The sequence below is a fragment of the Salvia hispanica genome, chromosome 3 (assembly GCF_029641045.1).
Source record: "Salvia hispanica isolate PSC_SH4W2 chromosome 3, Shi_PSC_v1, whole genome shotgun sequence".
Taxonomy (NCBI): Eukaryota; Viridiplantae; Streptophyta; class Magnoliopsida; order Lamiales; family Lamiaceae; genus Salvia; species Salvia hispanica.
The window spans coordinates 8,668,439-8,680,761 of record NC_142694.1 but is presented as its reverse complement, the minus strand read 5'-3'; the positions used below and the strand labels follow the sequence as shown (position 1 = coordinate 8,680,761).

Here is a 12,323-nt window from a genome sequence, read left to right as displayed (position 1 = left end):
ATTTTCTTTTTCATACTCGTTTTGCAAAAATAATAATAAATAGTTAAAGTAGAGAGAGAGTAAATTAAAAGATAGAATAATGTAGAGAATAGTCTTACCTATATTATTCTTTCTCTTATTTTACTCTCTTTTAACTTTACCTATTTATTATTATTTTTGCAAAACGAGTGCAAAAAATGAACTGAGACAATCTTTCTGGGACGGAGGGAGTAGAAGGTTATTTGCTTAATAATCTACAAAATAACTCTATTTGCAATTTCGACTGCATAAATGTTTGTATAATCCGTCTATGAGGAATGGTCAATTGCTAACTTAGTAATTAGTAATTTCAAACTAAGACTAAATTTTAGCCATTAGATTAGAAGATCTAGTGGTTAAAATAATGTCACATGGATTATATTTTTAATTAAGAAAATTAATAAATAAAATTAGAGGGTATTAATATCAATTCTCTCTCATTAAAATAATCTTAAAACTTTAAATTTACGTAACTCTCTCGATTTAAATTATTTTTACGCAAAAAATATATCAAATTAAAGATAATTTTATAAGGATTCCAACGAGATCTCAATTGCATATGTTCCGACGACGTTCGGATAATGAAATTGATATTTTTTATTTTAGTTTTCGTAAATGATGATAACCAGATTTTTATCAACAAATACATCAAAAAATCTCAATAAAACCATGTAAAAATCTTGTTGATATTTTCTTGTACTAGTGTTGATATTCTTATGTCATATTGTTGATATTTGTAATACACTATGTAGATATAAAAAAACATTCACGAAAATTATCATATGATAACATAATGACGATATTATCCTTTTGTTGATATTTTGTCTACTACTATTTATTAAGATTCGTAAGATTTAATCTCATCCACTCATTTTAAAATCTAAGAGTGAGGATTTGGTGTTAATTTTGGATTAGGGTGCTATAAGCCTAATAACCATACGTGTTTACAGTAATTATGATGTAGTATACGCTAAATTGTTTTGTGACCGCACAAAATTGAAAAATACTACTCCTAAAGTTTAATGTTTATATATAACCCTCTTAAGCTTTAAAAACGTGTTATTATTTTAGATTTGAATCCAAGAGAAACAAGAGTTACTTTGGGTTGTGATGATTCACTATTTACACGAGTGCTTAGCACCAAGTATCATACATGGTAAATCATTCCCACCTCCAACGTTGATGCACAAGGAAAGCTCTCCATATATGTAGGCTCCCTCGAGTTCCTTCTCAAGAAATCATACCCCACATCAATGGCTATCCTCTTCATTAAACCCGAACCCGCCTTCGCCTTCACGTGGCAGTGCCCGAGTATAAACGCCATCCCCGCCTCCCTCGCCTCCATCAGCTCCTCCACCTCTGCCTCCCCCCTTTTTTCTATCTCCGGCACCACAAACCTCACCCTCTTCATCGGAACCTCCGCATCCTCACTGTCGTCCCCAACGCTAAACGACGAGGGTCTCCCCACGACCGTCATCTTCTCGTTGCCGTCCTCGGAATGCTTATTATGATGGCTCCATTCCGACCGGATGAAATCGGCTATCGTGCAAACCAGATCCTCTTCGAACGCAGCGTCATCCAAGAGGGCGTCGTGGTATCCGTAGCGGGCTATGCACCGGTACACTCTGTACTCCCTAGGGCCGATTCTCCCAACGAGGAACCTCTCCTCAGGTCGAACGTGGGGCACCGGGACGTACTTGATGCACAAGAAGACCAAAACCTGGTGGAAAGCCGGGAGGTTGGCGACGAAATGGGATAAGATGGCCGGAATCCCGGACACGAGTTCCGTGTGGATGAGGCCGATGCCCCGGACTCGGACAACACCGAGTTCGGGGCCGGCGCGGAGGAGCCAGTTGAGGGAGACTTTGTTCTGTACGTCGAACTCGTACTTTTTCCGTGTGCCGTAATGCCAGATGGACATGGCAATGAGGAAGACGAAAGACAAGGCGACGGGGACCCAAGCGCCTTCGAGGAACTTGATCAGCGCAGCCGAGAAGTAGAGCGCTTCAATGGAGCCGAAGAAGAGCGTGAAAGCGATGGCGAGAAGGGCGCTTCTGTTCCAGCAGATTATGATCACAAGAGACATAAGGCATGTTGTCACCAACATAACGGTTATCACTGCCAGACCTGTTATACGAAACAGAACGTTACACGCTAACATATTCGACTGGTGATCGAGCATTTATCGGTTGTGAACATTACCCGATGCATTGCTGATGTGCTTTGTGTTCCTAAAGCCGATTGTAACAGCCAAGCATAGCAGCATCAGAGTCCAGTTGATTTCTGGGATGTAAATCCGGCCGCATATCTTAGAGGATGTGTGGATCATCTTGACCTTCGGGAAGCAACCGAAAGCGCTGCATTGCTTGATGATGGAAAAGGTCCCGGTTATCATGCCTTGGCTTCCAACCACAGCTGCGAGTATAGCAATCGCAAGCACCGGCCAACGCAGCTTTTCTGCACCATAAAATAGCTATATATAAGAGCCCCAACACCACGCTTACATAGCTCAAGTTGAGATGGAACGATGAGGAATATCGTATACCAGGGACTGAAACATAGAACCCAATGGGGTAGTCGTTCTCGATTATGTGATGCGTTGAAAGATAAGCCGCTTGTCCCATATAAGCCAAGACCAAAGATGGGTAGACCACAAAGCTAAACGCCATCTGCAACGAGGCAGGAATAGCGATATTTTTCATCTTTGCTAACATGACACATATTTTGCAATCGACTCAAAGAAAACCAGCCAGTTCGAATTTACCTTGATGGACAACTGGGAAAAGTGACCAAGATCAGCATACATGGCTTCCGAACCTGAACGTGTAACTGCATTTAGATATTGGTTTCGAGGAGGAAATGAAACTACAAAATCGTGAGCTCTTAATACCTGTTATACATAGCAAGATCCCGCCCAACGACATCCAGCCTTGACCCTGTGTCTTCTTCAAGAACTTATACATGTAATAAGGAGAGAGTGCCTGGTAAACATGGGGATTCCAGTGGAAAATATTGTAGATCCCAATGGAACTGATGCACAACAGCCAAGTTATAACAACTGGTCCGAATAGAAATCCGATCCGGTGGGTCCCAAAATGTTGCAAAGAAAATAGGAACACCAGAATCATGCAAACAACTGGAACTTCTATATCTGCAGGAACATACAAATTTAACAGTATGTCACCTTTGCATAATATCTTAAATCACTTGCATAATAGATCTCATATGAGATAAATGTTCAAAGTTCCAGAGCAATTTTATTCTGCCTTTTACCCTATAAGTTTCTCTTTTTCATCCAAATTCTTTTCCAGTTTGTCAGTTCTTGGAGCACTGGAGTAAACAAGTGCACTAGAATGATACAATATACCTAAAAGAGAACCACATAAGGGAGAATAGACGACGATCCAAGCAAAACAAATACTAACATTCTTTTCTTTTTCAACAAGGCCACAGTTCAGTTCCACATTATGTTTTTACACGTGGAACACGGAATGAATGAGCCAACAAATATTAGCTTGCTGCAACAAGGCTTAATACTTTATACTGTATTTTAACATTTTCAAATCCACGGATGTACTCGTCTAGTAGACTAGAACTTTTGGGATGTCGCGATCGTACTAAAAAGTTAATCTCGTTTCATAAGGTCATCGAACACAAACAAACAACGTTGTCTTAATCAGAGTTGCATCTCTACATTAGCGTACCAAGAATGGTCAATACTTAGATAATGGTGATATATTTAACTTTGATGAAGACCAAAAAAATTGTCCTGGTATAACAAAGGCCCCACAGCATTATCCTTATTTTTGTACTGGTTCCGTCTACAAAAAAAATTCCAATCCAACGATAATCTCTAGAAAATCAAAAGAATTTTGGAATATGACTTCTTTGATTCCAATGAAAACCTCAAGGATAACATGCCTTTTACCCTTGTTTGACCAATCTCTACAAATTCACACTGTTCACAGAGTCAAACATGCTTTTAACCTCGGCATCTAACTGAAGAGCTGAAAACAAACTCTTAAGACAGAGCTAAAACATGGCAAGGAACTAATTGATTTACACTGTCGTGTGCAAAAACGAAATCATAAAAAATTCTACTACAGTTTACCACCTAACAGAAGAACTAGCTATCAAATTTGAGCAACACATTGGTTATAGACAATCGATGCCAGCATGAAACAAGATAAACTTGAGGAAGTTCAAAGACTCACATTGGTGATGATGCTTAGAAACAAGAAGCTCCAATCCTGATACTGCTGAAAACACTGTATACTCAAACAAATCAAAAGCAATTCTCATATCATATCCAATCAATTCATTCCCTAATCTTTGCAGCATAACAAAATCAAAGGAATAGATGCCTTCTCATACCCGAAATCGCAGGAGTAAGAACTCCATCCCCAATCACCATACAAGCCCCAAGTAAAGCCAAAGTGAGCAAAATCACCTGCAACACCCTATGCTTCTCCAATGCAGACCTCAATCTCAAACCAACACCACTGTTACAAGATTCATTATTTTCCTTCCGGTATTCATACAAATCCTCATCAGCAAGCTGCCCATTGGGCAGAGTGCTCACTCGGGCGTGACGGCATAGCAATGAGTAGAGAGCAAAAGTCCCACCCTCACCATTGTCATCAGCTCTAAGCACTATGAACACATATTTAACAAGTGGTACCAGGGTTAGTGTCCAGAACGCAAAAGATAGAACCCCAAATATCTCTTCATTGGTTTCTGAGTGTTGAATGTCCTCTGCAAAAGTGCTCTTGTAAACATACAACGGAGATGTGCTTAAATCCCCATACACAACTCCCAGGCTCTGATAAGCCAATGCGAATACTGTCCGCCAAGATTCTTTCTGCAACAAATTCACAGGGAAAATAAATAGTCCTAGTAACAAATTATCAAAGTTGATGCCTTTTCTCCAAATATTTGGGTTCAAGATTTCACCTTTAGTGTGTGTTTACCACTACATCCTTCGTTATCCATCACGGGCCTCCTTAAATCCACCTGAAAGTCAATTCTCAGCTAACATCTGATCTGAATCAACACCTAAAATCTGGTTTCTGCAAAAACCAATTCAAGAATGCTACAAGGAAAAGGGGCACTTTTGAAATAGGGAAAATCTGAAGAGCAAACACTCGCTCAAATCTACACAGAAGATGGTGGGAAATTGAGTTAAAGACGGTTTTCCAAAATATATACTACTACTACTACATACATATATATAAAGTACACTTACTTGTGTAACAGTAATAAAATATTATTATGAGAGATTAGTGTAGGTCCTTAGCTGTCGGTAGAATATTCAGTTATATAAGATCAAGAAAAGTGAAACCAATTGAAAAAATTAAGAGGTGTCAAGCATATAAATGCGTGGAAATTGGATGGAGAAAATAAAGCAGTCCAATTTTGTGGGATAATGGATGAGTTGTGTAAGTAGTTCAAAACCACCACACCAGAATTAATTAATACTTTCTGACCAACCCTCCTTGTCTTATTTGCTCAGCACCAGTTTCAGATGTTTGTAAACAAACACATACACATACGTGCGGGTATCTGTGCATTTTTTAACACAAACTGTAGTTATTACTCCATTTAGCTCCTTAAAGTAACGTATGATGAGAAATTATTTGGGTTTTATGCATAAGTTTTTTCTTCTTAAATGTTTGCTTTGATTTGATATTGATATAAGGCAGGGAAAAAGAAAACGTGGCAATGGGCTAGAATCTCCCTTATCAAAACAGAGATTTGTATCTTGCTTTTTTCACACCTGTTTTAATTGTATTGTTATTCTCCTATTTGATAAGTACTCTTTTTCTATATTATTATCCTCTTTAATTGCAAATTTATTACTATGAGAATTTCTTATTTTTGCATGACGATTAATCCAAATGTTAGTAAGAGTACTACTCCCTCCGTCCCCCATTAGGAGTCACTTTTTTCCATTTCGGTCTGTCCCCAATTAAGAGTCACACTTCATTTTTACCATAAATAGTAATAGGTCCCACATTCCACTAACTCACTTCACTCACATTTTATTATAAAACCAATATAAAAAAGTGGGTCCCACATTCCACTAACTTTTTCAACCAACTTTTCTTTACATTTCTTAAAACCCGTGCCCGGTCAAACCATGACTCCTAATGGGTGACGGAGGGAGTATATTTTATTTATGCACAAAGGAAAAAAATCTACTAATGCATTTAAAAAAATGTCAGTTCTGGAATTCAACCCAAGCCTAAACACAGCTCTTTGACTTTGACCACCATATTTGAGAAGTCTAGTCATCATATTTTATTGAATTTTTTTATCCCATGTTCTCTGGAGTAAAAAATACTCTCTCCGTACTAAAAAAAATTAGACAACTTTTGAAACGACACGAATTTTAATCAAAATTAATAAAGTAAGAGAGATAGAAAGAAAAAATGATTAAAGTATTATTAGTGGAAAAGAAAACCCACCTTATTAAGGAAAAAAAAAAGTTCTTTAAATAAAATTAGTTTATTTTAAATAACAAATGTGGTCTATTATTAAGGGATAAGACAGTATAAAATAGTTTCACTTCAGAATGTTACTAGTAAAAATTGGAAGGAATTTAATGAAAAAGAAGAATTTGTTTCCACATCTGAAGAATTGCTCACTAAGTTTTTCAATTGTTAAACAACTAAGTATGTATAAAAATGTACTTTCATCTATTTCATTCTTATAAATACTGATAGAATTTACTCCCTCCATTCCAGATTTGGAGTGATATTTTGCCATAAAAGTCCGTCCTATATTTGGAGTAATATTTAGAATTTACCATATTTGCACATAAAAATTCACCCCATTATTTACTAAAATTACACTCAAATGTCATTATATATATTAAAATAAATCAAAACAAAAATAAAAAACCAAAAAGTCAAAGAGGGACTCACCTTCAACCAACTCACTTAATTTATTACACACTTCATCATCTCACTTCATTTATTACACACTCCATCATTTCACTCCACCATCTCATTTCATTTATTACACACTCTACCTCCCACTTCATTCATTATACACTCCATCAATTTCTTAAAACCCGTGCCATAACTAATTGTCACTCCAAATGTGGGACTGAGGGAGTAATTTGTAAGGTTGTAATTTAGGGAGGAGTGCTGTTGATTAGTCTAGGAGGAATAATCATTGAAAATAAAGTATAAATCAATATTTATCCATAAAATCTCCGTACATTAATGTAGATCTAAACAACATAATATGCCCTTACGAATCACCTATACTTAATAGTATCGAAATAAAGGAAAGGCCTTATTTGAAATTGAGAGTTTGATGAAATTGTGTGTACACATTCGAGAAGAGTCGAATGACAATGAAATATTCGTCAATATCAAAATAATTGATAGAGAATGACATGTCCATTGCTAGAAAGTTCTATAAAACAATAAAGAAAAATATTAGTACAAAGGTAGATAGGAATAGTAAAAGTTACATATACCTTTTTTGCTCTTTTTACAAGAATCTTTCATGATTGTATGAAGATAATAGTATCATTTAAATTTAAACTTAAAAGCATGACATTTATTTTTTAAACATTAATTTTCTGTATATGTATGATTATACATAGTATTTCTCTACTTTTAAGACAATAAAATTTAAAATGTTACTACAAAACAGTAAACTTGAACGCACGTTTTTTTGGGCGAAATACAATGTTTCCTAGTTTATCATTTTAGTATGTTTGCGATTTAATTTTTTATTTACTTTTTTATATTTTTGCTGAATGAGCTTCCCAATCTACTAAATACACGCTGTTATAATTTCATTTTCAGTAAGAAATATATAGGATATTAAATACTTACTAAATAAATAAATAAATATTTTATCTGATTAGGAGTCTCATTTTTTCATATTTAATTTTGTTATTGTAAATGATAGGTGTGTGTATTATTTTACTTATAACTTATTATAAAATTAACTTATACAAGTAGAATTTATATTCAACTGATTTTTTTCACTCATTTCTTTTATATTTCTTAAAATATATAGCGAATCAAATTGAGAATCTTAATAATTCCAATATATAGTTCTAAATCCAATGATACAATTAAAGCCAACAAATTGTGAAAACGGACAATTAATCATTAGTAGGAAAATCGGATAGAGTACTTATCCTTGGCATTAAATATGAGGTCCACATTAATAAAGTGGGCAATGCTAATGTGCCAATTCAAGAGTGGTTTTCCTATTTAACGCCTTTTCGATTGAATTATAGCTGAAGTTGTTCTAAAATGAAATCCCCGACCACAAGGGCTCATTTTTGTGTTCGACAACGTCTTAGGTTTTGTTCTTATTCGTTTTTCATTTATTCAACTCCATCTGTCCAAAATCCTCAGTTCATCGTGTGTAACTCAAATTGAACCTTCACTGTATGCAAAGCTATCTAGATTTAGGAGATCATCGGTAGGAAAGTGTGAAGATCTTGTCCACAATCAAAATCTTATAACTAGAATCAATATCCAATCCTCTGAAAAAAATACTAACACTTATCCATCTATAAGTCTGTAACCAATAGTCTATTAATATTTGATTCATAATAATTTAGTTATTTTTCGTTTCTGATAATACAAATCACCACTTTTTTTTTCTCCACTTTCGAATCCATCAATAATTTCTTTTATCAGCTAGCAGTTCATAATGAACTCCGAGTACAAAAATGGAGTCTTGATAATGAAAATTCATGACGTTTAACTCTCTATATTCAGATCGCAAAGAGAAGAACAACATCAAATTTAACGCGACAACCAACAAACAGTAACTTTTATCTAATGAAAATATCCTCTATATTCCAAATTTAATAGTGCTATCATTCAAACACGCAGTAAATAACATCATCAGCCCAAAAAACGACCAAAAAAAGCCAAATGTACACGCATACTGTGTTTTTTTGCACAAAGAGAAAACTCAACACCTCAAGATTTAGAAAATTATGCTAACAAAATGTAGATCCACTTAACAGCTCACGGGCGGAACAATTTACAACCAAGCACAAAATAACAATACACAACGTCAAAACATTAAGGAAATATTGCTAGTCTTAAATTTCGCCATATACGTAAAATCGTAGGATCTATAGCACCAATACGTGCTTCACCTGCTGCCTCTGCAAACACTTCAAACTTCCATGGTATATACAAGTATAAAACTTTTCAAATCTCGCCACGAAATTGGGGAAAATATTACCAGATAAAAGCTTTTGTATATAAGCCTTCCTCGCGAGCAGAGTTGGTCACACGAAGGACAGCTTGAGCACTTAAAGGCGAAAGCTTTGATTGGCAGAAATCCTTCCAAGATGCTACAACAGGCTGCTCAGGTACATCAGTTGTTTTTGGGACTTCAGATTGCTCAGGTACTGCAGTTAGTTCTGGGACTTGAGATTTTTCGTATGCAGACTGCAGCTCTAGCAACAGGTTACGAGCTGCATCCCTGGACTCAGGAAGCCGATCACTAAGCTGGGATGCGCCTATTACAATCAGTTTGTCTATACCGAATATTTCAATTCCATCAATTCCCTGCAAATAATGCCACATGAAGACAATTGAGATGCCACAAAGGACTTTTACAGATTTAGGGGGAATGATTTTACAGGCACTAGTCGAATTTTGAAATACACAAAACAGGAGAAATAATAAAAACACAGTAAAGAGCACACCATGTCCAAGAGTACTTACCAGCCGTGGGACACTTTGAGAAATACATATAGAAGCCTTAGCTCGAATTCGAGGATTTCTATGTGTAATGTAAGGCTGCAACTTGGGTAGCAACAGAACGGGAGAAACCCATCTTGTCAAGGCTACTAATGCACTTTCAGCTGCCTCACAAACAAATTTCTTGTCTTGTGAGGATTTGAGGAGAAGTTGCACAAGCTAACAATAGAAATGAAAAATCAATAATTGAAATCTGTAAAGAAATTATATTCAGAAAAGGACGGTTCACAAGAAGCACAAGTTGAGAGTAATAGCATCGATCAAGTTCAAATTTTCGATGAAAATATATTACCAAAGGATCCAACAAATCAATGATGCTGTCTGTATATGCTTTGAACAGGTCTGCGGCAGTCATAATTGCAGTTTTGCAGACAGCACTTCTTGGATTCTTTAGGGATTTCACGACTAAGGAGATGACTTCATCCCTGGTGTGAAGCAAGGAGTCATATAATATCACGATCAGCAAACACAGTTAAAACAACGAGATAACATTTTTCTGCCAAACCAAAGAGAATATAATACTTACAGAATATTAACAATAGCTTCCTTGTGAAATATAGACAATCGGCGAACATTGTTGAGTGCGTCACACACTGTAACCCAGTCTTTGGAGCCAAGTCCTGACAAGAGGGCCTGGAACCAGAGTACAAGATAAGTATTACATCATATCCATTATTCATTCAAGGATGGAATCATGATACTGAGACATCTCAGAAATCCTCATCCGCTTTAAAACAAAGTATTAGTGAAGCCTATAAAGATTTGTAGAGAACACCCTTACCTTCAGACAATCATCCACGTCTTCTACGTCTTTCAAGTCCTCGGACTCAATGTACTCTACTTCTATACTTGTTATCGCCGCTTCAGAATTGTCTGTTTCGTCAATCTTAATGGAAGTGCCAACCACTGTAGCCATCCCTTTCCTTTGCCTTTCTTCATTGTTTTTGCTCACACCTTCAACCTGAGATTTCACCATGCTTCCATTACTGAAGCCTCCATTTATCTTCTGAGACTCGGGTACATTATTATCTCTGACAGCTATTTCAGACATTATGGTAGCCTGAAGCAACATCAGTAAGAATTCAATGGAGTTTCAGAAAATTATACATAAGAAATACGATAGGTTCTATGTCAATAAGTAGGCAAGCCAAAGTTATAACTGAAGAGTTTTGCATTTTATACCAGGTAATTTATTGCAAACCAGTAATGACAGAAGGGACAAAAGGTGGAAATATACATAATTATTAAGCAATGTGTAAAGCAAACCACTGCTTGCTCAGAGTTCATGAATGAATCACTTTCGCATCTAGGAGTAATTCCAATAGTAAGTTTTTCTAGGAGCTCACTGGCAGTACCAAATGCAATGACAAAAACAGAGGCTAGAAACTTTGGCAAGTTCTATTCTAGATTATGTTCCACAGTTTCTAAATAATCTATCAATCCCAACCGCCCCGTGCTCATCACCAGTTAAGCACAACAGAGTCTAATTAAAAATTATTGAAAGAAGTTGCATATCAAAGTTCAAATGGCTGAGCGAATTGAATATACATCAATTCATTATCTGGCAATCTAATCACTATGATGCAAACACAGGTCTCAAAACTAGAATTTTCTGTGAACCAGTTTTACTACACTTAATGATTATCCCAAAATTTCCAGAAGATTAAGGGAGCAGATTACCAACTCTTAAGTTTTACTATATCATCTTCAAATCAGTAACAGCACCATCTAGCTACAGACAGCAAATTACTAGATCGAGAAAACTCAGGCTTCAGCCACAGGATACGTAATTACTAAGGACGAAGGCTACTCAGTAACAAAACAAAAGAAAACGATTCAGTATGTCACCAGAGATCAATCGAAATTAGCAGATCGCTCGAATTCGAACTACAAAAACCACACCAAGCCAAAAGCTAAAGCAACAAATCAAACAACGAAAATTGCTGGCATTTGGAAACTAACGATTCCTAGTTAGAACAGCGATCCAGCACATAAAATTCAAAACACAAAAATGCAAAACAGCAGCAAAATGCCACAAAAAGAGAGTACGAACTAACAAATGCACGGAAGAATTAAGTACAATTGCATAAAGATCTCACGCATTCACTACCATTCACCTCGCGAAGTTCGACTTTCGATCTATTCCGGAGCCGATTCGAAATGCTGTGCGATGAAACTGCAATGAATACCTAAAATGAGTAGGCAGATGAGAGTAATTAGCAGGAGAAGAAAGAACTGTGGCCGCCGCAACAACGGGAAAATGGTGAAAGTATTAATTGCAGACCTCCAGAATAGTTAAATCTTCAAGGAGAACAGGAATCTCTCTCTTTCCTTTTAGATATAGTATGAGTTGTGAATGAGTGTATTATTTAAGTGTAAAACTGTAAAATGAGGGAAATATATTAATGAGTTTTGGTAACCGGCGGAGGACGCGGGTAGATAGAGACGGCAAGTTTCGCTGCCCGAAACTAGGCCGGCCCCTCGGTTAAATATAATCACGTGACCGGCGGTCAGAGTATTTAAATGACAGATCTGCCCCTATAGTCA

General features: G+C 36.3%; 2 protein-coding genes across 9 annotated transcripts; both read right to left on the bottom strand.

The window, feature by feature from the left end:
• Nucleotides 1-1,065: 1,065 nt before the first annotated feature.
• Nucleotides 1,066-5,498, bottom strand: LOC125198880 (potassium transporter 8-like). Its single transcript, XM_089068869.1, has 9 exons — nt 5,264-5,498; nt 4,972-5,172; nt 4,393-4,879; nt 4,233-4,286; nt 2,909-3,169; nt 2,783-2,835; nt 2,564-2,687; nt 2,221-2,475; nt 1,066-2,145 (listed from the first exon to the last, which is right to left on the bottom strand). The coding sequence occupies exons 2-9, from the start codon at nt 5,008-5,010 to the stop codon at nt 1,166-1,168; spliced, it is 2,253 nt and encodes a 750-aa protein (XP_088924995.1). The 5' UTR covers nt 5,011-5,172; nt 5,264-5,498; the 3' UTR covers nt 1,066-1,165.
• Nucleotides 5,499-8,969: 3,471 nt separating this feature from the next.
• LOC125210342 (uncharacterized) lies at nt 8,970-12,212 on the bottom strand. Of its 8 annotated transcripts, none has more exons than XM_089066935.1 (7): nt 12,061-12,212; nt 11,857-11,952; nt 10,558-10,836; nt 10,303-10,409; nt 10,069-10,201; nt 9,741-9,935; nt 8,970-9,581 (listed from the first exon to the last, which is right to left on the bottom strand). In XM_089066935.1, exons 3-7 carry the CDS (start codon nt 10,825-10,827, stop codon nt 9,249-9,251), a joined length of 1,038 nt encoding a protein of 345 aa, XP_088923061.1. In that variant the 5' UTR covers nt 10,828-10,836; nt 11,857-11,952; nt 12,061-12,212; the 3' UTR covers nt 8,970-9,248. The 8 variants fall into 8 exon arrangements, with proteins under 8 accessions (XP_088923061.1, XP_088923062.1, XP_088923060.1 ...); XM_089066936.1 differs by having other exon boundaries at nt 11,876-11,952; XM_089066934.1 differs by having other exon boundaries at nt 11,887-11,952; nt 12,061-12,211.
• Between the last annotated feature and the right edge of the window lie 111 nt (nt 12,213-12,323).